This window comes from Perissodus microlepis, chromosome 11, assembly GCF_051167445.1.
Source record: "Perissodus microlepis isolate ML-2025 ecotype Zambia chromosome 11, ASM5116744v1, whole genome shotgun sequence".
NCBI classification, from domain to species: Eukaryota; Metazoa; Chordata; class Actinopteri; order Cichliformes; family Cichlidae; genus Perissodus; species Perissodus microlepis.
The window spans coordinates 34,940,018-34,967,166 of NC_140471.1; the positions used below are offsets into that span (position 1 = coordinate 34,940,018).

General features: G+C 41.0%; 1 protein-coding gene across 2 annotated transcripts in view; it reads right to left on the reverse strand.

The window, feature by feature from the left end:
• gabbr1a (gamma-aminobutyric acid (GABA) B receptor, 1a) overlaps nt 1–27,149 on the reverse strand; it is a 125,273-nt gene that overhangs the window by 62,904 nt on the left and 35,220 nt on the right. For both annotated transcript variants that reach the window (XM_084944414.1, XM_084944415.1), the window contains 2 exons: nt 17,650–17,810; nt 4,236–4,370 (listed from right to left, as the gene is read on the reverse strand). In XM_084944414.1, the coding sequence (XP_084800540.1) occupies nt 4,236–4,370; nt 17,650–17,810 (296 nt within the window). The remainder of the gene's footprint in view (nt 1–4,235; nt 4,371–17,649; nt 17,811–27,149) is intronic.

A 27,149-nucleotide genomic window follows, 5' to 3' on the forward strand; every position in this document is an offset into this window, starting at 1 on the left:
ACATGGGACAGCATTGTCTTTTTAGCCTGTTTGTTTGGCATCTGGCTCTTGTTCTCTACAGACAAACTGCTGTAACAGAGCCTCTTTTGTTTGCTTCTGCGGTCCGTGCTGTTAATTTTGCTAATAAAACAACTGGAATGGGATTTTTTCCAGGATTGAAAAAGGAAGCCAACACAAAAAAATGGCAAAAATGCAGTTCGTCACATGACCACTTGAGGCTGGTCCCAAAAGCAAATCAGTCTCCACAGACTCACACATTTTAAAGCCAGATTTTAGCATTTTGGCTAATACCATGTTTATAGTTTCGTAGCAAGAACCTGCATGGATGCAACACAAACACACACATATCTGCTAATTAGTACCCAGTAACAGAATAGTAAAATATTTGAATCAAGAGCGAAACACGCCTTTCTTGTACAGGCTGCACCATAAAGCAAGTCTTAACATTAGTCGGATAATTCCATTAAAATGCTTCAAAAGGCACCAACAGCACAAAAACAGTCAAAAGGTCCAGTTCAGTGCTTTCAATTAGTGGAGGTGAGGCAGAGCAGAGAGCTATCAGCTGCAGCTGCTTGTGTTGGCCCACCTGTCAAAGCTGCTATTCCCCTGCCTTCAAGTTTTAATACAATGGGTGAGCTATAAAATAAATCCAGTCTCTGTGTAGTTGTCACAAAGTTTAGGTCTAAGGATTCAAACTTTTTTGTACCAGGCTCTAAAAATGCGACATATTTGGCCATTTTAACATGAGAGTTTGGGAACTGACTCGTTTATGGAGCCAGCCTCGAGTGCCCATTTACAGTAAGTGACTCTACATTGACTTAATGTTTTAGCCCGAGATGTTCCTGCTTGGTGTGAGCTGATTACTTAGCAGCCCCTTGTCTGCTCATGTTTACAGCCTGGTATGATCCAATGCAATCCTTTAGAACAGTCCTATGGAGGGTGAGTCTAAATATAATCATTCATAGCTCCAAAAAAGAAATGCTGAAACTTTGAAACTGGGCTTCACAGCGCTAAATTTAGTGTTGGCTTACAGAATAACACGACTGATTTGGCTATTTAAGAATTTTCTAGATTTTACCATTTTAGCTAAACGTGTGGGATCATTATTTTGCTGTAGTTATGTGATCAGGGAAATGTAAGGTATAGGTGTGAAGGCCAAAACATCCAACAGCATATTTGACAGATGAAGCTCTTCGATGCTGAGCAGCTCCTTTACATCTTCACACCTTGCTGTTGCTAAAACCTTTTTCCAAACTTCTGCAGGCTGGCAGTGGACACAGTTACTGTTTACAGCAGTTGCTTTAGTTAACCATCAACAAACCTCTTTCAAATATAAGCCGATTCATTATTTGCCGGAGATGCTGACACAATGCAAAGCAAGTTGGCATGTTACTAAATATTTTTGGCATATATCAATACATTTCGGAAAAAGGTACACCATTAAAAGTACGCCAAATCAGCTCTTCAGAGTTCCTTTTTGCAAAGTGATAAAGAAATCCTTTAAATCAACGTTCACTCTAGCAGGAAAGAGATTCGGGAAACTTAAATGACCAGTTCAGAAATGTTTTGTGCACAAACATGTTATTGCAGAGAACATAGGTAAAGGCTCACAGGACGTATTGCCACAGAGTCCTAAACAGCAGATAAACACGCCTCAGATTTAGGATAAAGCAGCAATCGATATCAGAGAGACGACTCTCAGAGGACACTGGATTGGTTTAAAAAAACATTAAGGGAACGCGTTGAAAACACATCAGATATTAAAAAGAAAATCTAAATCATGGATATCTATACTGGACTGGGTAATGCGTGAGGAGCGAAACGTTGCCATCTGTTTCCGAAGCATAAAAATGAAAATGATCAACCTACCCAGGACCCACTGCACATTCTACATCTTACATGGATATGCCACCCTTGGCTCCCACTGACCCACCACCAAACAGGTCATGCTGAACAATGTTACAGGCAGCATAGCGTTCTCTGCAGCTTCTCCAGATCCTTTCACGTCTGTCGCATGTGATCAGGCTGAACTTGCTCTAATCTGTGAAAAACACCAATGATGGATTTCAATCAATGGTGAAGACAGAGGATGTCCAGCCCTCAGGCCACCCTTGTGATGTCTCTTTCTGTTTGGTCAGAGACATTCACACCAGTGTGTTCTGCTGGAGGTCGATTTGTAGCTCTGGCAGTGCTCATTCTGTTCCTCCTTACATAAAGGAGCAGATACCAGTCTTACTGATGGGTTAAGGACCTTCTATAGCCCTGTAAAGCTCTCCTCGAGTAACTGCCTTTCTCTTTAAATCTCCTTCATGCTTTTGTAACTGTGCTCGGAGACACAACAGACCTTGTGGCAATGACACACATTGAGGTGTCATCCTGGAGGAGTTGGACTACCCATGCAGCTTCTGTAGGGTCCAGGTATCACAGTAACACTGACTCTGTTTTGGCGGTTGTCTTATTGTTGCCCCTCTAGTGCACCGGTTGTTAATTTCATTAAAACCAAAGCAGCTGAAACCGATTAACAATGCCCTCTGCTGCTTAACTGACCAGATCGATATCTCACAGTTTAACTGATTTGATGTTATACTGTGTTTCTTTGATGTTTTTGATTCAGTTTTCTTTGTATAGCCCTGAGGAACGTCATACTGTAAGGTGAAAACCCTGAAACCTTTGTGAGCAGCGTATGTAGAACACAGCCTCAGATTTACAGACAACAATCACAACAATCACCAGGAAAATTTTTAATCTCAGTCAAGTTTGAAAGTTATAACATCGTGTACTTGTGGCTACAACACAAAACTAAAACATGACTCAAAAAAGTCTTATAATCTGGGATATCACATTAGAACATGCTTTATGTCAAAAATTCAGACCTTTAGGTTCTATGACGCTGGTGTTCTCACTCCTTACATATTGCTCCAAATGGCCTTAGTTTAACTACTTATACTATTTTCACCCACTTTGCTGACACTGAAAAAACACGGTGAAGCACTTTAATTACTATAAAACTTTTTACTATTATTCAAAACAGTTTTGTGTTTCTCCCGCTACTAATTATAGTGTAGGCGCCTGCTGCGTAAAACTAGGGAATAGCTTGGCTGAAATCCAACCAAACTACCCACACTTACTGCCACTGGAAAGGGAAAATGATTGGCTACATTCATAAACGACTGCAGTTTTAAAAGTCCAATAACAACTCAGTTTCATGACTGTAAAACACATAACAAGCTCCCAAAATGGAAGCACTAGTTGGATGACACCAGCACTCCTGAGGGGAAAATGGTGGAGAAAAATTCCATTTTGTAGGCAGCAAACTAACAAAAACACAGAACAATATCCAGGAAATAAAGAAAAGGTTTTGTTTTATGGACAGAAGTCGGCAGACAGTTAGAGACAGATGTCAGGCCTCAGCCACTCAGGTTTAGAGCCCGCTCTGCAACCACCTGGCAACTCTCTTTAAAGTCAAATAAGAAGAGTGGCAACCAAATACTGTCTATATTTTAACCTTGACAGTTATAGTTGTTGGTAGTTGCCTATTGTTGCTAGGTGAAATCAGATGCAAAAAACAAAAGAGTGCTACATTGAAAACCTGCCTAGGTTGCTAGCAGGTTGCTAAGGTCGCCCATCATTGGTAGAACAAGCCGATTTGTCTACAAGCTCTCCCGAACTAATTGCTGAGCAGTTGTGAAACATGAAAAAGTTTCATGCAAGTTGGAACCCGAGACCTCTGCAATAAACACAAAAATGCAACTTTACTTTAAAGGTGAACGGTTTCAGTTTCAGGTTTGCATCCACTTCAAAGTTTCACTGCTGCTCAGTGAATACTTGGCAAGTTTTTGCAGACAAGTCAGCATCTTCCTTGCAAACTGTGGGCAACCGTGGCACAGCAGCATATACCTGTTTACCACTAATTCACCATGTGACTGTCTACAACCAACCAGCCACTCAGTGCCTTATTATCCTGCTGCTAGGCCTGTGTGACCGCTTGTTAACAAGATTTTAACAATATATCAAATATTATAGATTTTAATAATATTCAGACTCTTATGGAGTAAAGGGATATAAATAATAATGGACACATATTTGGACACTATGTGCACATCACGAAAGTAAATATGGGTAAATTCTACTTTGGCTGTTATTATGTGAAGAGATTTTCAGGTTAAGCCTCATGTTTGTCTGAAAAATTGAAAGATCTGGAGTAAAACAGGAACAGCGTGAAGGAAGACACTCACCACTATGAGGTTCCACATGCGAGCTGCTTCAGCCACTAACGTGGAGACGCCACTGCAGCCGGGCATCAGGACGATCTTGATAGGCTCGGTGTACAGAAGGTCATACAGCAACTTTGTAGCTTCTCCTGGGTCGCACTGGAAGGACAAAAACGACAGAGTGAGCTTTAAATGGATCGACACAGAAATTAATTAAGTCGAGACAGAAGGTGATGCAGAAAAAAACTGAGGCGATAAGACTGAAGGAGACAGATGGAAAAAAAGAGGAGCGAGAGGAAAAAAAAGAAACAAATAAGCAGTGGAGACTGGGAGATGGAGGCGTCTCTAAATAGAGTAAGAGAACAGAAGAGAGCAGATAAAGTAAAGGGAAATGACATCGAGGCAGTGGAGTCACAAAAAGGCCAATGCAAATGTGCGTTGAAAAGACAAGTGGGAGAAAGAAAAGGACAAGTCAGGGAAATGGAAAGAGCAGCACAAGAAAGGGTCACGACAAAGTAAAAGAAAATGGCACCAAAGTAGCACAGAGCAGTAAACAAGCAGATGCAAATTTGAAGAGAAAAGATGAGCTGCAGTAAGAAAGAAAAATGCATTATCTGCAGAGTTTCACAGCATCCATACAGCCCGCATCGCCGTGTCTCATCAACACGCGCCGCGCCGCTGACAGATCAGGACATTAAAAAAACAAGAAAAACAGGCAGAAACAAAGAAAAGCGAGCACAACGATCACAACGGCAGCCATCACGAGCCATTACAAACCTCCAATAAAGTCATTTACAGCGTGTCTAGGTGACGAAAGTGTGGCTGAATGATCCATCACCACTCTGTCAGCCACATTACAGACGTCTGCACCACACTGCTCATCAGAGTCACAGTTAAACGGGCCTGACACATCTAATGATTCGGCATGGAAGAAGAGATATGGCTTTCAAATACAAACACACACATGCATGGCTAAAAAAAAAACACTCCAGATGAGTGTCACAAGCAATCGAATTGCAGATGGTGATGGCAACAACCAATAAAGATCCTAATTGGGGTGTTTGTCTCGATGGCTGAATTGTCTCGTTGAGGCAGCCCTGTGATTTTTCTGAAGTGGTAATCACCAGTCGAGACTCAGGAATGTGAAATGGCCGGGCTTCTTGTTGATTGATGTGTTTTCCATTAACTTTAGATTGGGTGGAATTACAGTGGTTACGTTTACATGCAATTAAATAATTCAATCAGAGCCCCATTAAGCAGCTCTGACAGCCAGACTTCTGATGTAAATGTTGCTATATGATTTCCTGGATTGATCCTAATCAAAGGGGGAACTTCAACCGCAAAGACCACACAAAGACATTTAAAAATGCCATCATGACGGTCACTGCCCACGCTAGACAGCCGAGATCACTGCCTCACGACTCCTCGACTAGGAGCTCCACACGTTTCTGCTTGTGTCCTGTAGGATTGATCAAAGGCACTATATAAACATAGTCACCATGGAATCACCATTAGATCTATCAACTCCCATTTCGATGCCTCGGTTTTAGCTTTATGATACCATTATCTTATATCTGTGAAGGTTCTCAGTCATCCAGGTCATCGTAGTAGGACCTTTTCCTTCCAAGCTCCTTAGACTACCATTATCTTACTTTCTGGAGCCAGAAGTCACCATATTTGAAGGCAGAGTACCCAAACTTTTGGTTAGTATAGAGAGTCCAAAAGACTCCATGGGACGGACAAAACATAATACAAGAGTTTTGCTCACCAAACTGAAGAATTCATTTCTTGGATGAGTTGTTAGTACAAATAACTGTAAATAAGGTCATAATATTTGTCAGTTACTTGGATTAAAAACGTTCTGACAACATGAAAGAAATTTAGAGGTCCAGTTTAGTGACTCGAATTAGCTGAGATAAAACCAACAAGGCAACCACCTGTCAATCAGAGCAACTACACCCCTACAAAAACATAATGGGCATGTTAGAAAATAATACAATTAAAGTAGCTATAAATACTGGAAATTGGCTACTTTTTTTCTGTTGCAAAGTCCGACACTTAACCATGAGGAGTCTACGAGGAGACTGATTTTTGGCGCACATAGGTGTGCCATGAGAAATGATCAAGTGTGCCATGGAGATAATCACGTTTCACCTGATTGGTATGCTAAGCAACCAGCGTGAATAACGGGCAGAGCAATTACATTCTCTTCCACTAGAGGGCAGTACAACTACCTGCTCTAATTAAATGGGTTGCCAACTGCCAGTAAAACAGAAGAAGACGAAGAAAAATTACATGGTCATGCTGCAAGTGAGACAACGCAGCGTGTAATAGTAATAGATAAATATTTGAAAAGTAGTTAATCTGACCTGGAGAAAATTCCGACCCAGATGAAGGCCCAGCGTGAGCAGTGGTCGGAAGAAAGACAAAAAAGGTATATAACTGGGACAAAACTAAACCAGTGCGCGGGGAGAAATTATGCTTTTTGTGACATTTGTGTTTGGTGGTGTGCCGTGTGATTTTTCTAAAGTGAAATGTGTGCCGTGGCTCCAAAAGGTTGGGAAACACTGCATTATTTCATGGTTCCTGTGCTTTATTGTGCCATGAAATAATTTAAACCGTCACTGCAGCTTATCAACACACCTTAACATCTGACTGGTTACCCAGATAACAGACTCATGGTTGGGGGTGGTGTGGACTCTCGTTGATTTGCTGAGATAGAGCATATTTGCAAAAGTGCTCCAACATTTTGTGACATGTCAGGTCCCATTAGGCTAACAGCCAGCTCATCTCAGCGATCAGCTGATCGGGCAATCGGAGCTCATGATGCTTGCTGAGAATAGCCTGCTCCCAGAACACTGTTTTCAAAACCCCTCACCTCTCACTCGGGGGTAAACACAGGATATAAATCACAGAGGTGATATCTAACCGGTGAGGGTTTGTTCATTTTCAGATTAAAGGTAAGCTTCATAACTGGATCGTTTTAGTGAACCATGATGCACCACTGGAGTGTTGTATTCTATTTTCAACAGAATCATTTGCTTGTCTTTATTTCATGATGTTCAGATGTGTTAAACTTGTTTATGACACCTTATTTTCCAATAAAACTAACATTAAAAATATTTTAATACAGAGAGGAAACTGAGAGCATTTTCACCAAGAGCAGAAACATCTGGACTTGCATACTGATGATGTTCCTGAAGAGTAATGTCAGGCCTGTTCCAGAGATGATCAAATTATTCATTTTTAATATTTATCCAACTGTATTCTAAACACCAGCTGCCTATTATAAGTTATAGAAGTCTACCTGAATTATTAGCTCTGTGTGTTTTTTTCTTTGATGAGCAGTGAGTGTATAGATGCATAGCGACTGCTGAACTGTCGCTTGAATAATCAGTAATATTGAATTTAATCTGCCGGTGTACACTTCTTTACCTCATCCAAATGAGTCCAGTGTTTATGACCTTTTAAAATAATTTCACATTAATAGCCCTTTTATAGCTGAGCATCTTGCCAGAGGGCTTTTAAAAACGTGTGTGTGTTTGGAAAAGAACACAGGTAATTAGGTCTCTTATGTGCTACTTTCATCGTAAACATTAATCATAAAAAGCAGTAAAGTAAACAGTGAAGCTGAGCTGATGTCATTGAGTACGCTGCATCCTCCTGTCCTCGGATGTCTGGACTCCTGAGTGTACTGGTCCAATAGGAACTAACAAGTGTGCAATACAAACTCTGAGAAATACCCACTGCGAGACTCGAGCCCGGAACAAATCAATGTTTTTGATTAGGTCAGTGTTTGATTAGGCCCCGCCCCTTGACTCTGATGGGTGGTGTTGACAGAAGCACAGAATAATTAATAATAGTGAAACAACTGCTTATGTTTTTAAATCAAATTGATATTTTTAATTATTGACAAACAAACTGATGTGTTTATTTTTAGCCCTCCATGAAAAACACAATTCCAGAACATGGACGGGCTGGGAGTAGAAAGCAGTGCAAACTCCCACTGTGGATCCTGTTTGAGTGGATTTGTAAGACCTCTGAATTATGCTGGATTTTGCCGTTTATCTTTGCAGAAATTCTGTTACTTGTCATGACAATATTGACCAAAGCCGAATCATTTCAGTGATTCAAGTTTTCAGGCGAATGAATGAGTGTAAAATTGCTCCCTCAGTCTATCATTAGTTGGTGGGTTAACACAATTAATACTGACGTGGTAACCAGCTTCACAACATTTGTGTTATTTAGGGTAAGTGCTTGCTCAAAGGGAATCGTCGGGTTTCTCACGGTCGTGTAAGGCACTGACCTCACTTTGAGTGCATAACTAAAACTGAACTGAACAGAAACAGCCAAGCTTGTGCAATGCAACGCAGACAGGCTGCAGGTTTTCTTTCCCATCAATCACCATACCTGCTCATTTCACAGATCACTTCAGCTCACTGGGTGAAATCAGCTGGATACAAACCACATGGTTCTCAGCTCCTCATAAAAATAACTGTTGCCTTATCTTCATATGAAGAAGATGCAGATTGACGCCTTCAGCTTGTTAAACAGTGTCTTTCCCGAAGGTTGTTTGTGTTCTCTGTCACTGTGGCTGTGGGCTGGCTGCATGCTGAGGAGAAGCTTGTTAGTTTTCTTGTGTTACAGTGTTTTAACTTCATTCTGAGCAGTAATTCACCACCCACGCTAATTATCTTTGAGTTATTTCATCAATCTGTCCTAACCACAGCACATTACACGTTTAATAACGGCTTGTTTCCATCAATTTCGCAAATAAGTTGCTGCCTAATATATGAAGAATTAAAAGTGCAGTTTCTGACCTCGTGGATGTTCTTTAAGAATTCACACTGAGACAACTTGCTTAGTCAGGGTTTTGCTAACTCTCTCTCTATACTGTATATATGTAGTTACACTAACAGGGTTGCATGCAGAGCTTTACTTCTAATGATTGCAGCTGAATGTGTGTAAAGAAAATGAACAAACATTCGGCACACATTAGTCAAAAACTACTTCTCAGGTAGAAAGTCTAATTATTACAGATAACGAGTAAATTTACAATAAAATAGGCTTTCATTTTCTGTGAAACGGCGCCATCATTAAACCTGACGCTGGTGTTTATCAAAAAACAAATTCAGTTTTACCCAGCAGCAGTTAGATATTCCTCGCACTTTCCACCTTCATTTTAATATGATGTGGCTAACAGGCCGCACTGGTATAAAATGAAGGGGTCTAGTCTGGAACACAATTGCAAAATGGCATCAGACATATAGTTGAAGCTTTCAATCATTCACTGTTTCTGTGCGCGCAGGAAATTAAATCTTTGCTTGAACAGAAGCAAAATTGAAACACTGGGCAGCAAGACGAGAAAAGACTCAAGCTGTTTCAATTCATGACAAACCAGCGCAAAAACCCAGTCGCTGGGGAACAAAAACATATTTCCTTTAGGTTAGAACCGAAGAAAAGAATCTGTATTTTTTAAACATAACATGGCTTTGCATGAGTAAAGGTCATGGACCATCAGAACCAGTATGACATCAAAGAATGATAAAGACAGGCCTCTCAGACCAGATGCTCCCATTCTTACACAGTGCATGAGTAGCTTCACTGTGGCTACAGGAAGTAGACTGCATATAGCTTCACTGAGGCTACTAGTATTCTGAGGAATACTTTTATTAACTTTACAAAATAAATTGGACAAAAAATCAAAGACTTAAAACCCCCCAAAAAAACCCAACAGACCCAAGACACATAAAAATAAACATTTACAAAAAAAAGTCTTTGCTGCACTTTACTGAGTTTTACTCACACGCCAGTTTCTTCTTCCTCTGCTCTCAGTCTCACTGTGTGTGCACCTCTTTGCATAGAGCAAGTGAAATAATATTAATATACTGATGAGACATAAAAACTTCCAGAGTTACACTGTGGGAGTGAGAGCGAGTGAGCGAGGGAAAGCTTTGCTTTCCAGTCATGTCAGCTCACTTAAACACAGTTTGTGGTTGCGTAAAAAAAAAAATATAGAACAACGTGTAAGTGAACTAAATGGATCAGCCTGGTGTCACTGACAGCAGATCCAAAGAGTGCATCCGTAAGTTTGGCATGCTGTCAGGCTTTGGAGCTTAGAAATGTTCACAAAGCACACTAGGCTAGCTAGCCAGGATATAATGATTTGGTTACACTAGAGGAAAAACAGGAACGCAACCTCCTCACAACTAGAAAACAAAAAGAGAAACAAAATGGTAACTGACTAGTTATATGCATTGAAATTTTTTCTCATCTGGCAACAGCAAAATTGTTGCCAAGTGTTCGAGCCACGTTTCACAGTGACTGCAATCACAGATCTGCAAAACTTTAGAAATACCTGCTGTCTATTTATATCATTTAGAAATGCAGACAGATTGCCAACGCGTTGCAATCAACCGGAGTCAGTCTCCACTGATGACTAGTGATGAGTGCACATTTCTTTGCAATACTCAACTGGTTGCCAGCAGTTTGTATTCTGTTACTAGAAAATGTGTTTTGCTAAGCAGCTGTCATTTCATAGCTAAACCGCTGTCCTACAGCAACAACTTGTTGTAGTTATAAGTAGTTAATGTGAACTTCTGTTTAATGTGATGCCAACACATCACAACCTATTTGCTGATTTATCATTTAATCTCCGTATTATTACAAACAGGCTGCTCGTAATTGCCAGCTTAACCCCAGCCTCTATCACATCCTGATTAGCCTGGTAGCAGACTGACTCCATCCGAATGCTGTTTTATCGCCGTTTTGACGCACCACAGTCGCTCTGGAGACAGCAGCTGACTACGAGTGCTTACAGACCGGGTCCCCCTTTTCAAAGTAACCATTTCAAAGGCAACCAAATTGCAAGTACGTAATTGCAATAATTGTGATCGCGCCACAGTCTCCAGCCACTGTTTCTTTTAGTGTGACTGTGGCATTGATGACAGTGGTAATAACAATGGGAAACCTGCAATTATTTTCTGTATATATACAATTTAGCATGTTTGATTTGAAATAAAAAAAAAAAAACAGTAATACTGATGTTGTGAAAGACAATTAAAAATAATAGAAAACAAATTAAAAAAACATTTTAAAATCCCTTAAGAAACCCATACTAAACAGAAGCCCTTTAAATCTATGAATTCGTTACAGATTGTTTGTAAGATCCCTGAGCAGGCTGCTCGAGTTAATTTTGCTATTAAAACCCTTAATCATTATAATAAAAGAAGATGGAGGCACACACACAAAAAACCAGCTTAGACTGAAGTTTTCTAAGAAGGTGATTCAGTTATTTTGCTTTGAACAGTTACTTATTCCATGTTCTTTTCACTTTGAATAACATAACAGGAAATGGTTAGCAGGCAGTAAAAAGGTGTATAATGAAAGGATGTATTTTTGAACACAATTGTGAAATAGCACCAGACTACATAGCTGTACTTTTCAATCATGCCATTTTTCTATGAAAGCCAGAAATGAAACATCTGATAGTATAATGGGAACACTGTGCAGAGATGAAAATGATATGGAAAAGTTCAAACATCAATCCATGGTAAACCAGTGCCAAACCCATCATATAGAAGCTTTTTGTTTTAAAACCACACACTGTATATAAAAGATGGCTGAAGCCACCAATTGAGCATGTTGACCAATCTTGGAGATGTTTTTAATCACGAGTGAGGGGAGATAGATAGAGCTACGAGAGAAACTGCTGTTATAGCGTTGCAGATTCATTAGGTGGTCACTTATAAATCAAAAATTAACACCTGAACCATCAAAATTCAACCGGTGGAGTTGCTGCACGAGGCAACTCCACTGGTTTTCTGATTCTAATACAACAAAATCAATTTGTTAGAGGAACTGCAGTTCCTCCAAAGGCCACTTGGTGTCAAACTTTACAAGAGAAATATAGAAAAACACTGGACACTATAGCTAATTTCTCCCTTAATTAGATTAACATGGGGGGATTTCTTTGTTGTTTAAATGTTTACTTAAGGCATGACGGCTTTGACCGACAGGTGCGTGGTGACGCAGGTAGCTGTAGCGACTAGCTGCGTGCTTTCTTTTTTTTTTTTCTCTCTTTTTTGCATGTTATTCAGCCTTAACTGTCAGATACTTCTCTTTGTGTCATGTACCAGTAGTGTCTCTATACATGCTAACCAAGTTTGCTACCACTTCCTGATAACTAAGCTTTCCACAGTGGCAACATATATCTTCTATACACAGTCTCTGTTCGTTTTGTGCTGTTTCCACATGTAATATTAACAGGCTTTAAAGGTAAGTGGCAGAAGTTTGATGTACTTGCAAGAAAAAAATCTGTTCCAGTTGTTGAACGTTTCAGTCATTCACCTTACAAACAAAGCCTTTGGTAACATAATCAGCAAGCACATGGCCTCCTTATAAAAAAACAGAGGCAAGCAGGGGTGTTGGCAGGTTTGCAATAAAGGCTGAGGAATCTCTGCTATTCTTGGAGGTCTGTCTGCTACAGCCCCCTGGGGTCGTCACCATTTCTACTTTCATTTCTGTTCCTCCTTGGCTCATGAGAGCAGCAGCAATGAAGGCCCCCAATGCCATTCATGGTCACATTCACATTCTCTGTCACACACCCAGATTAATGCTACTGTGTGTGTACATAAAACTACACACACACACACACTCACATACCCCCACAAAAGATAGGCACTTCAGCTGCTGTCCTTGGTGCTGAAATTCCTGCAGCCAATATCGGTGTCATGTTAACATGCCCATGTAGTCTTTCCAATCAGTCATACCCAGCTGGCGAGAAGCTTTGAAAGAAACTGAAGTTTCCCTGAGCTAGGAAGAATGAGAAAATAAACTTGGTCGTCATAATATGCCATCTAATTACACTCCAGATTGAATAATATAAAAAGTGTGAATAGGGGATATGATCAGGCTTGGGGGACCGCCTGAATATTGAATCTCAAAGCATGCAGAGCTACATCTCCTTAGTTCCTCATAATTGCGTCTGGCACCACACTTCAGGCTCGTGTGCCAACGGACATGCACGAGGACCACTGAAGGATACGAGTTATGCCACAACGGATGGAAAATTGTGTCACGGCTGCCAATTAAAATCAAAAACGGAAGTGAGGGAAGCACCTTGTTTCACCGCCATTTCTCTGCATCTCCACCGTCTCACTCATCACTGTTAATAATTGATCAAAGTTTGCAGTCTCGGCTTTGATATATCCATGGCAACAGCCTGTGTGGAGAGCGCGTGTCTGCGCGCGATCCTGTGTGTGCATGTGTGCGCACATCTCAGAAGGCTGTAAATAGTCTGATGCTGTCGCCAGAATAGCCAGAGAAACAAGCCGTTCTGCTACCACGGGGTATATTCATCCATTTAAAAGACAGGCTGGGATTAAGTGTTGAGCTTCATAAATATTTTATGATGTTGAACAAGTTGAGGACATCGCTCCATACTCCCAGCCCAAATTGTCACCTGTTTGCTAAGTCAGATGTCAGAGGTGGAACTACTCTGCTTTTTCTGATTTTCTGCCACATACGGGTGTACTGTTACACCGCTCGATGCTCACATTAAAGATGGACAAAGTTTTAAATAATGAGGTCAGTGAATGTGCAAGTAATCCCTGTGAGCCAAAAGCTCAGCCAGAGCCGATCTACAAGAGCCATTTCACTTCCTATTAATCCCATTGTACAAACTCTGGCTGCAGAATAGCCCTCAATGAACGGGACTGCATAGAGCCAAACAGCTAAAATAATCATTTACACCTGCTCCTGGACAAACATGTCCACATTTGAAGTTAGTTTCTGCAGATCTACCATCGCTAAAGCGTCTGAACTGAAGTAAATCCACACTGTTGCAGATTTACCAGTAAAATGTTGTGGTTCTGCTTATAAACACTCGTTAGTCTGTAAAGGTTTTACAACAGGACGTCCTCTCTCAGTGCCATGTGATTCTAAATAACAACTACACATAAGAAGCACCACAACAGACATTTCCATGTGTGTATAAGGAGCAGCTGGTTGTGCTGGCGGCTGAAGGTGACTGCTGCCAGAAGTCCTTTGCTTCATGCCTGAATCAAAATGGTGGATGCTATTAAGTGGACCTGTGCTGTGACATCCTTAGTATCCAGGAAAAGCATTTAACTGTAAAGCAAATATATAAATATGGAATTATATATATATGTTGTTGCACTATTATAAATCAGAAGAAAAAAGTTTACCCCGTGAAATTTACATTTTTGTTCCACATCTCTGTACAGCCCGACTCGTGCTGGACTACCTTACAATTGCCCGCTATGAGGCCAGGAGTGTAGACAGTGGGAGTTCTTGAGTAGATGTTGAATAACTGCAAGCTGGTGGTCTTTTGTCGACGTCTAGTTGTGGTTGAAAAACACTTTGAAAACAAAAGTCAGACCAAAGCTTTCTTATGAGCTAAACATACACATTGAATATGGCCTGGAGGTCTTTGTTAGACTTTGCTGCAAGAAAGAAAAAGTATATTCCACAAAGGTCATTTCTCATTCTACTGAGCTAACTGGACTCCCATCACAGGATGCATAGCACGGGCACAAGGAGCAGAGCTACAGCGTTTGTGATGTGCTACGTTTAGCACAATATCAATGAGAAAGAATGTAAATTCCTTCAAATTTCAGCTTATATTGTAAAAACAGGCCAATACCAACAGTAGTAATACTACTTTTTCTATGTGGAGAAGCTGTCAGATGAATGTCTGTTTTACCACTAAGTAACCAAATTTTAAAGCCCAAATGCATTTCATTCTTTCATTGTCATAATCTGATAAACACTAAACCTGTAGTTTAGCTCGAAACAACATCAACACCCGTCTGTCTTACTGTTCAGATCAGATGACCAGGGACATGACATCGGGGTTTGAGCCATGTTTGCTGGGCTGCATCTCAAACATGGACGTAGCGTCCAGCTCCGAAAGAAGCCAGTGAAGCTCTTTTCCTCTGTTTACCTATTATTCTGGTTTTATAGGTCTGTGGGGAAACGGCTCTCGTCGTCGTAAATTTCAGTCGCACGCTGTGGCAAGTTGCTAGCCTATTAAACTGCAGTATCTCTCAGTTTCTTTCTCCCAGTCTGATCCACGGCTCATTCGTCACGTCCAAACTCACAGCAACCTCAAAACACTCAGATTGAGGCTTCACAAAGAACTTTGCTAACCAATAACTGAGAACCAGGAGGCTATGTCCATCTTTCCTATACGGTCTGCTATTCAGAGTTGCATTGTCTTTTCTACTCTTCGTTTGTTATGATGTCAAAGAAAGCAGATATCCAAAATATGACAACGTCAGACAGCTTTGACAGTATTCACCCACCTTTTGTTTTGCAGGAACAGCCAATCAGAAGGAAAAGGGGAGGTAGCTGTAAGGAAAGAGGAGCGAAAATGGGGCTGCACTAAGGTGAACGAGGATCACATTGTTAATAATGTTTGTTTCTTAATTGCAAAGCTACCCCGGTAGAACACACAAATAAAAATATGGACCTGAAGATATGCATAATAGGTCTCCCTTGATGCATTTCTTTTATTTAATCATTTAGAGATGCAATAAAAGTTTCTCATCATAATAAATTCCAGTTAAGAGTCTTTGATGCATAATTACACTCCGCAGCCTTCATCTCGAGATGCAAACAAAGAGCCATTTAAACCCTCGTCTTAATCTCGCCAAGTTGTGCTTCAAATGTGGCGATCTCTTCTCAGACCAAACAAGGATGTGGAATGGGTTCTCATAACTGCATGCAAATATCATAATTAATCTCCTTCTTTATAATTGGTTTTCAGACTGTCATCCTCATTACCATTCCAGCCAGGTGAAAAACGTTTGCAATCAAAAAGTAAAAACCTCATTCTGACCACACTGTACCCAGAGTAGGAGCAATAAATTCCTCCTCCCCGCCAGGACTTAAAATCAAGGAATTAACCAGTATCATTCAGACAATGTTACACCAGCCTCTTTGAGCTTTTCCCTTCAAAAAGGATCTGCATCTATTTCGCGAGCCGGAGGCGCCAGCGACTCCTGAAGCACGAGGAGAGATGTTTTCCAATCCCTCTGAAATCTCTTCATTGCTTTATTTTTATGTTTATGGCTGCTACGTCTGCAGATGCCTGCTTCACTACACTTGTAATCGGAGGACACACGCACGTATTTAATCTGTTTCGAGTGCAAAGAACGAGGTGTATGTCTAACAAAATGCTCTGTGCCATCAGCTCTGCATACATCCAGCGTATGATTTTGCACACATATTTCCACAGAGCTGAATCCTTGTTTGTTTCTGTGGTGTGCTTCAAGAGTAACTGTGTTGCCATGCCAACTCTTGCTCTCTTTCTCTCTCACATGCACACACACACACACACACACACACACACACACACATGCTCTCTTTCCCTGCTATTCTGTTTAACAGGATTCCAATGCAGAGCCTTGTACACCAATCAGAATAAAGCTCGTAGCAAATTTCTAACCAGTCCCTGTGCAGTTAACTGTTTGGTGCCCCAGCCAACTCTCCAGGCATCTGTCCTGCAGCATGATTGATAACAACCCTCAAGAGAAGAGACAGAGGATTGCTTTTTTTTAAACAAATCTGTGTCTGCACTCATCCCACTGTTGAGAAAAACACTTCCTTTCAGTGAAAAACTTCAGGATATGCAGCAGTGAGAACCCAAAGACGAGGATTATTCACTCACAGAAATAACCCGGATTGTGATTAAGGTTGATTTGGGTGGCGTGGGTGGTTAAAAAGGGCAGTATCTGAACAAGCTGGAGGGGTGATTATTGGATTTATATTGGTCGATAATGCTGACATTTTAAAATACCACCATGATGAATGATTGATGAGCAACAAGCAGGAGGTGTGTTTGCTCATTTAGCAAAATGAATGTGGCACGGAGTGCAAAGACTCTGGGGGGTTAGCTGTCAGCGGGGTGACCCATAGATAAAAACATGAAAGAACCAAAGCACTTCCTTAGAAAAAGTGACATTTTCACCTGATACCTGATTTTTTTGTATTTGGCAAACATCAGTAAAGACGCTTCCATCACAAAGAGTATGATGTTCAAAAAATATGACCCCAAAATCTACAATACTCAAAGAAAACCTCCCCTGATGAGGTGAGCTGTCATTAAAGCAGTTCCTAATGATCTTTAACTTTGGAGAAAACCAGCAATCCTAAAAAATAAAAAAAAGACAGCCAGTATAATTTCATAAATCTGCAATGACTCTTAGGAAAACTGGAAATAAAAGCCAGGATTTCTTTCTCTGTTTTTAATCAGAAAAGAATTGAACAAAACACTCACAAGAACTGAGAAAATGACAAGAGCCCTCGTGATAATCTGAGAGGCAGATCATGACATCCCTCAGGGGCTGACACCACACACACACACATCACTTTAAGTGCGCACCTCCTCTGACTCTCCTCCACATGCACTCACCATGCTGTCGTAGTGGATGAGCTCCAACTCGTAGTCGGGCAGGATGTCGCTCCTGTTGTTCACCAGGTCCAGGGCCATTTGAGCGGAGGGCATGCACGCCTGACCGCCCGGCCAGCCTCCGCTCATGGGGAACAGCGCTCCGATGTACAGCTTCTTCTTGCCTGCAGACGGCCGTGGCCAGAGGAGGAGAAGGATTATGAGAGATGCCCGGAGGAGCGCCGCGTGGCCGCGGGCTGGGCGGTTTGCCCGCGGAGGACTCGTGCACATTACCAGCATGGTTCAAGGTGAGCTGAACCGGAGCAGCTTGACCCCGGTGCTGCAGCTGTAAGGTCGGGCTGTTCTGAACAATCCCACAGCTAAACGTACACTGAACTCAACACGTGTCCGGCTGCCCTGGAGTGTGTTTGGACTTTATGTTGCGCTTTGCAGATACTGTGGCGGACACCTATTTACTTTAAACTGCAAGTGTTTAGCAGATCGAGTAAATAATTAATCGGCGTGTGTTTGTGCATAATGCTTGATTAATTATGCATTGCATGCTGGATATTTTCGGGACAGAGTCGTTTACTTTGCAGAGCTCGCGGCGATCATGTGAGAACGCGGTCAACTTTCCATCTCCGCGCACATCGACACAATTTTCCAAACTAACTAACGCGTGCTTCCGGCCTGCGATCGATCAAGATTATTGGACAGCGCGTCCCTTAGCTACTTACGACTTTTACGCAATCGGGACGCACGAACGAGACGCCGGAGTCCGCGCAGAAGACGTCAAGCGGGTCGAACGGGTGCGTGTTTGGAGACGAAGCGGCGCAAACGGAGGGCTGCATCTACGATCCGTGGACGCAGTCGTGTCCCGACGGATGAAACGAGTTACCGCGGAAAAGCAGCCGCGGTAGCGCTCTGCGACTGAGCCACTGCAGCACCGGCTGGCTGAGTGTGAGGGAGAGAGCGAGGAGGGGAGAGAGAGCGAGCCTGCACGAGCTTTGAGAGCGAGTGAGAGAGAGAGCGAGAGAGAGAGAGAGAGAGAGGCTAAACCTCCTCAAAGATTTTGACATTTGCACGGTGACTTTAACTTAAGCACTGCTTCCACTGCACACACGCGCATTCTTTGGCTTTGCATTTCTTGCATATGTGCGCCCATAATCAATATCTGATCAACAAATGGCCAAAAACAAGCTTTGGTATTTAACAGGTAGCCTACAGGAGGCCCGGGCAGGCAATATATGATCAATATAACGAGCTAACTCGTGTCAGCGTGAGCCGCTTCAGTTTTTCACACAATAAAAACAGAACAAACTTGTTGGGTTAGTTTTCAGTGAGTGCCTCTGCTGAACGTGGTCACATGTCCGCACAGTTTGATCCCACTCACAGTGGCATTCAATTATATTTCAGCCGCTTTTCTCAACTGAGCTGAGTTCTTGTAGAGTCATAAATGTCAAGGTTACATATAATTAACGTTCCAGTGTTTCCACGTCTAGATTTAATGATGCACTGAGAGAAGTCTTATTCAATAATCTGCCTGTTATTTTTTTCCAATTAATTGATTTTTTTATTAGTCTATAAAAATGTCAATAAAAGATTCCCAGCACAGTTCTGAGAATGCCAAGGTGACACCATCTTATTAGTCCAAAGTTTTCCAGTTTACCCTCACACAATATTAAAAAAAGAAAACTTCTAGTCACAAGCTCGATCATTTTCAGTTTTTACTTCAAAAACGATTTTTAAAATATATTTTAAAAAGAATGTTAACAGTAAATTATGTATGGGTAAATAGTGCGGTCTCTACAATCAAAGTTTGGTTGGGTAATGTCACAATAACGTCCACCGTGGATCCCGTACTCGGACCCTTCAGAGTGCACAACACTAACAACAACATAAGACCAAAGCCTCACTGCAGCAGGATACAAAGCACTGGAAATATATTATTTACACATTCTAAAAGCATTACATCTTATAGGATAATATGACAACACAATAGTATGACTTTGGTATGACATCATAGTTAGACTACTAATATATACTGTTGTTCTATAAAGTCTCTGGATATTCTGACCATAGAGCTGTTTCCACAGTGTCAGCAGCTGGTAGTGTTGCAGTTTTCTAAATCATAACCAAATGCAACGTGACTGCAGGGTTAACTGACTGATTTGTAGTTGAGTTCAAAGGGACGACAAGGACATCTACACAACACATCGCAAGTTTGTTAAAACTCATTAGAGGCTATGCTCTCTCTCTCTATTGTTCTTTTCCTAACACTGGTCATTTCCAAAGTCTGAGCCACAGCTGTAGATGTTGAATGAAATGTAGGTGAGCCATTAGAAATCATTTACAGCAATAAAAAGACAGTAATAATGGTTTAAATCTGCCAGCTAAACAGTTACATTTAAGACAGGATATCTCATAATCAAGTTAAAGAATTGAATGGCGCTGTAGTTACAGCATCAGGCAGCAGAGGTGGAGCTGTTTCAGAGATTCAGCCTGAACAAGCAAATGAATTTCAGTGTGTTTATATGTGTGACTGTACAGTCGTCCAGCCTGTGACGACGTGGGGATATGGTGTCGTTGCCAGAGAGACGAGATGGTTTGAAGAGTTTAGACTTAAGAATATCCTCATCAGTGGTAATTCCAGGACAATTTCAAGGATTTTCAAGGGAGATCACAATGAAAAGACAACAGAGAAAACACTTCATCTTAGATTTGTCATGATCAGAGTTGTGATTAAAGGCTTGGGTGGAAGATTTTCAGATTTCAAAATGGGTCACGGTAGTCTTAAGTTTGAGAATAGCTGCGCTGTGGGGCAAAACGAAGCATTTCTTCAATTAAACAACACGTTTAGGTTTATGTCCACACATCTATCCATTCTCTTCCACTTATCCTTAACAGGGGGGGAGGAGGGGGGGGGGAGTCTGGCTTTATGTGATTAACAACAGTGTCTCAGAGGCAGCACCAAGATAAGCAGCCACCATTTGTCTCAATGACCACTTTGCACCTATTTGTCAGTATCTTAACCAGCTTCATGAGTTTGTCATTTAGAATGTGTACCACTTCACAGCTGAACCTTTTCAAAGGTTAACGGGTGGAACTTTTTCGTCCTGAATGATTGAATATTGTGCTGATGTAGTGTTTGCATGGCAAAAACAGTCCTGGTCCCTTAATGAGATACAGCAGTCCATCATTAGCCTATTTTAAGAAATGAAGGTCAATTATTTGGAAAACATTAAGGACTGAAAGTTTTTTTAAGTTCAGTCACAAAAATCATCAAACACTGTGATGAAACTAGCTCTCCTGAGGATAACCGCAGGAAACGAAGCCACAGAGTTCCCTCTGCTGCACAGCAGAACTTCATTAGAGTTACCAGCCTCAGAAATCAACAGCTAACAGCAGCACAGATTAGAGTGAAACATGAGCTTTTCCCCGAGTTCAAGCAGCGGGTGTTTCTGAGCATCAGCCTTGACTGTGGAACTGGCCCAAAGAAATCAAGAGGAAGAAGGGAAGTGCTGGAACTAAGAAAGACACAAGAGACCGGAAGGAACTTGGAGTTTTGATCTGAACTCGATCTGATTCTGACAATTTTGGTTGTCGCTGTATTTGAGAGGTTCAGAGAAGGTGGATGGTTTCTGCACTGAGAAGGAGCCGTGATGGGGGGCAATGCTGGAGGCGTTGTTTTGAGGTCAGAATTCGAGGTAACAATGGACAGTAGCACCAGTGTTATTTTTTTTAACAGTAAAATGTAATTTAAGCGACACTGAGTTGTATGCTGTTGGCATTTTGGAGGACTGCAAGTAAATCTCCATTACAGAAAAGTAGAGCCCAAACAATTTATCAGCAGGCTGATATTATTGGCCAATATTAGCTATGCGCCAATCTATGAGTATCTGTATTCATAACAGCCAATAAACAAAAACTGAAAAGGAAAGAAGAGATGAGAGAAACACCTTTTGAGTATTGACATTGCATTGTTTGCCCAGAGGGAACTCTGCAGCGTCCTTGTGGCAGCCGCGTGTTTGGAATGCCACAAAGGCAACAACCGATCTGAGCAGCGTCCGGCAGCCGCTACGCAAGTAAATGCAAAACTACACATAACAAATGTTGGAAATTCTTTGTGATTTGTGTATTAGAAAGAAAAAAATGGACTGATATATCAGAATATCGGATTTTTAAATCACAGATCTGGGATAATTCAGTTTAATGCAACAAACCTCTTCATGAAGATCATATTCTTTCATTTTTGTAGCTGCACTTCTATATAAAATACCAAAACAGGTAAAACGCCTGTTTCAGGTGAAGGCTTGCTTCTTTTTGTTATCTTTAATAAGCATATTTTTGTGGGTTCAGGCTGATTGTCTGACAAAACCAGACATGTCATGGCTTTAGGAAAGCTGCTCACCTCTTCTGACATTTTACAGACCAGAAGATTAAGAGAAAAAATAAGCAGTAGATTATATAGAGAGAGACTGAAAAAATCATTATGCGAGGTATAAGCAGGACATTCTTCAGGCCTTTCCTCTGAATTACAGTCTTTCGAAAGCTGTTGAATAAGCTGAAAAATGTTATAATTTCACCCTAAGAAAACCTATGCCTCAATGCTGTTTGACCTCAAATTGATCACTCCACGCTTACCAGACGAGCACACAAGTAACGTGTAACTCTGATCTGTAACCACCTCTGCCAGCTCTGCCTTCTCTTCCACAATCAAGTCTAAAAATGCTACCGAAGCCGCTTTAAGAAATCAGCACTAAACGTGGCGAGCAGCATCAATCACGCCGGATCTTATTTGCCTTCATCTCGATCTGAGAAGCGTGGTGACGGCGATGTAGCTGGTGTTGATGAGAGGGAGGCTGGACGCTCTGCACACCTGCTGTTTGAACCCTCTGTTCACATTCAGCACAGTCTGTCGGTATCTCTGACACACAGAGACACGCACACTCGCACCTTTTGGATGATAAACACACACGTAGAATCGGGCCTCAACTGGCTTTTACTTGTGTCTCTCTTTCAGATGAATGTTTGATGTTTTGGGAGATCATTCGATGTCTTTGAATCATTTGAGGAATGATAGAGCTAAAACTTAACAGCTTATTATCTAAACTGAAATCTCAGAAAATCGTCGCGGCGGTGGCGACACTTTTAGCCATTTTCAAGCATTATTGGATTACTGACTTCACTCTTATTCCATTTTATGGTCTTGTTTTTGCCTTTCTTGTGTAAGTGCTCTAATTGCAATGTGCTGTTAGCGTTAGCTTTTGAAAATTACTCATTGCAATGATTGAGAAGAAGACCATTATTTCTCCGGGCCAAATTAAAATCTCTCTGTAGTTGGGCGATGGAATATGACTATTATATAACCCTGGTTCATTACCCAAATCTCATTATCTGGATATCTCCGTGTAGCAGAGAGCTATTCAGATCCAGCTGCTAACAAGCCCTCACAGGCTGTCATGAGTGCAGTGATCATCTACTGGCATTTGCCTTCCACTTCCACCTCCTCTTCCTCGCTGCCACCCGTGACCCATCCAACACACCATCAATTATTCAGCTGTGAACTTTATATGCTGTTTCCCTCCGTAAGCCTGCAGCCAAGACAGGCAAGATGCGACAGCATCGGACGGTGCACTGTTAACAACCCCCATGGTGGCAAATGCCACATTGGGAGAAGACATTAGCTGAGGCACAGCCTGAAAAAGCTGCATTGGAGAAATGAGTGCTGTAACATGTTGCTGAGCTGCTTTAATGAGGCGCCTTGTACTGTAAATGTGTGTGTCTGCAGTTTGCACAATGGGTATCCTTCAGAATAATGGCCTGTTTTCCTCCTGGTAGACGTGTTAGTGGAAAAATACTGTTTCCTTTTTAACAATAGACAGATTACATTCGCCTCCACCTGCGGAGCACGTGTTACGCTGGCAGAAATCCAAATCGATGTGCTGAAAAATAGATATCGGGGAAAATAGGATTCCCAAGATCTATGTTTCAGATATACGGTACGGTTTTTTCAGCGTGCAACTTTTTCCTTTTGTGGTGGAAGTGCCGGCCAGGATTATTTGAAAGAGCGCGATTTATGGAAGCATGAATGTTGGCCAGTATGCTAGAAAAATGTAGTTCATCAGGACTAACTTAGATACAGTGTCATCATTACATAATTTGTCCTGCAGCAGCTCTCTCCACTCTGCAGCATCTCACTTATTAGAGAAATCTATCTTGCCTGAGTATCGGGGCGGAGTGGATTCTGTTAAGAATAATAAATCCACTGCTTAACTATAAAACTATTCCACTGGGACATAACTTCTGTGTATTTTTTATAAATATACCAGTAAAAAAACCATCTAGAATATCTTCTGCTTCACTGTCAGAAGGTTTCCTCTGCCAAAATATTGCTACTCGTGTGCTTTGGAAATCCATTACTGCCATGCGCGGGTCTCAAACTCACATTTGCATGAGGTGAGGAGCGTGACACTTGAGGTAAATTATTTTTTTTAAATGTGCGGCTCAACTTTTTGGGGCAACCCTAAACTCACAGCAGCTGCAGTGACATCCAAAAATCTCAGGCTGGGAGTGAAAATGCTCCTTTTTTGCATTAGTTTTGAATTTACTAGAAAATATTTCAATATATATGAGAAGCTTAATGTTCAGTCTAAGCTTGTTGAAGCCTGATAACTCACATTATCCCAGCATGATTTGATAATCATTTAATCAGCGACTCCCACCTGACCCCTCACCATCACATGATTTTTTTTAAACAGTAACTTTAGTATATTTAATGAAGTCATGCAAAATTTTACAAATAGGCCATAAATATTTTTCCTCAAAGTGCAGACAGGTGGGATGAAGTTTTCCGTTTGATCATTGGCATTATTTTTTGAGCCCACATGACATTTTCAAGGTGGAAAAATCCATTTCAGCTCCAAGCAACTAAATCTATTTTACAGCCAACCTGAATTTTGTTCAGCGTGATTTTTTCAATAAGCAACTTTGAGAATCAATATACACAGAGGGAGAGCTATAGGGGATGTATTATAGCTTTAATAACAAAAATGCTCCAATTTAATATTGCAGATGTTGATCTGTTTTCTGATTATTAAAAGTTTAAAAATTGCATTTTGGGTAAAACTATAGGTGGCTGATCAAAGCATGTTCTAGCATATGTGTGACAGTTCATCAACTGTATCCAGATCATTTCATCATATATAATAATCCAATTTTAAAACTCATGAAAGTAGCTTATGGCTGTGTAATGGAGCAGTGACATTCATACTCATATCACCTTGATTAAACAACTTTTGCTCTTTTTGCAATTTGTTTCTTTAAACGTGTCATTTAAATGGATGTTTTTCATCCCTGAAGATTTCCTGTGGCTGTCTTCTGTACTGGTGCAGTTATGTGGGATCAAAAACTGACCTGTAACTCAGAAAACATTAATGAGGTGTGAAGGTACATTTTTTTCATGACTAAATTTATTCTACCAAAAGAAAAAGAGCTGACTGCGAAAGGGTCAAACGGGAACTTCTATCTGATTTGGTGTTACCTCTAACGGAAGAAGACGGAAAAAGAAGAAGGACGATTTTACACGAGGCTGTAAATATTCGTCTCATATTATGACAAACTAAGTGAGCGAGGTTTTTGGGCAGTTATGTTTATTCCTGTGTGAATCAATAGGTATCAGGCTGCAAATATGTGTCATCATGTTTGTTCCGATTTAGAAGTCTTAAAAAGTTTTCCGACGAGCATAAAAAGAAAGTTTTTGTTTCTACTGTGCAAAGTTGTGACATTACAGCTTCACTAATGAGTCGATCCAGAGTGCAATCACAATCAACAATCAAGGCCCTGAACAAATGCCACGCTCATTTACATCATGGCTAAAGTAAGCAAAATAATAGGCAGCACACTGAACTTCTCTTAACTACAATAATGAACAGACAGCAGTGGCTGCCAACACATATCTGAAACCTCTGTGTGCGTCAGTGCAACAACATGATCAGATCATATGTTTCACAGCTCCACTGTTGATTGGCTCTTTGAAGGCAGGGTGAGATTAACACCATCTTTACAGCCTCAGAGTTCACTCATGTCTATTCATAATTCCTTGAGTGTCATGTCTGTGTCTCTCTCTTATTATCCCTCTGGTTGGGAATTTTTGACTTTTAAGTGTCCTCGTAAACTTTCAGCGGGGTTGACGTAATACGAATGTGGAGGAAAGTCTGCGGCAGTCGTCACTCTTTGGTCCTTAAAGTTTTGAGCTGTGATTGTGCCAATTATCCTGCTGCAGCACGAATCCTTCCCCACAAAAATGCAAACCAGAGGGTGGAGCACATCTCTGCAGAGTAGAGAGCTGCTTCTCCTCAGCCAGGGTGGAGTCAGTTCACTGCAGGTGTCCAGCTACAAACTTTTCTCTTTCTGGCATCATTCGTTCTCTCCTTACATTCAGCCTCAAGTTACTGCCACTGATCTTTACCAGGGTTCATCTGTAAACTGGAGTTTCTGTCCTCGTTTCTCCTCCTGGGAAATGGTTTCGAGACGCTCCTCATCCTCTGAGACCACAGCTAGACAGCTTTCTTTTGACTTTGGCTGATTCAGCTCTTGTGTTCTTTATTTAGTAAATTCTATATCTGTGATAAACCTACTTTGCTGTCTCTCAGTGAACAAGGCTTGATGAATTGAACCGCTGAAGGCTTTAGAGTTTCATGCACTGGCCCTGATTTGGCTCAGAGAATACCTCTGTTTGCTCAGAATAACAGTCCAACTTCTCTGTTACTTTGCTCTCATGCCATCCTTCCCATGCTGCTTATTCAGCAATGTTCTCCTGGAAACTTGAGGCAGAGACGTATTTCTAACAGGTGAACAATGGCTGCAGGTTGAATTAATTGAAGGCGCTTCCTTTAAGTCGAGATATATATATATATATATATATATATATATATATACATACACATACATATATATATATATATACATACACATACATATATACATATACATATATACACATATACACACACACACACACACACACACACACACACACACACACACACACACACACACACATGTAGAACACTTTGAAATCTAACAATATTTTAAAGGCTGTCCCAGGCTGATTGTGTTACCAAGTTTGTGGAGCTCACATAAACCATCCTTCAGCCCACTTTATTTGCTTTAATTACAATAAACTGAAGCCCATTTGCACCATCCTGCTACAAAAGCACTCTTTTTATACACTGAACATCGTTTCCAACAAATTACACTTTTTTGCTTGTTTTTGTGCAGCAATAATTACAAGTTTAAATAAAATAATCAGCAAAAATCCAAAGACACACACATCCAAAAGAAAAAAGGTGAAGGCTGATTTTTTTTTTTTGTCTGTATTAAATGACAACCCTTCACCAGGTAATCTTGTTGATGGTTAAAGACAAATGCGAGGCTCGAAGGAAGAGGGTAATTTTTCTTTTTCCGTTTGTAAAGATTTATGTCTTCAGTCGGAGCTTGAAGCCAAGTGCTAACACAACAGC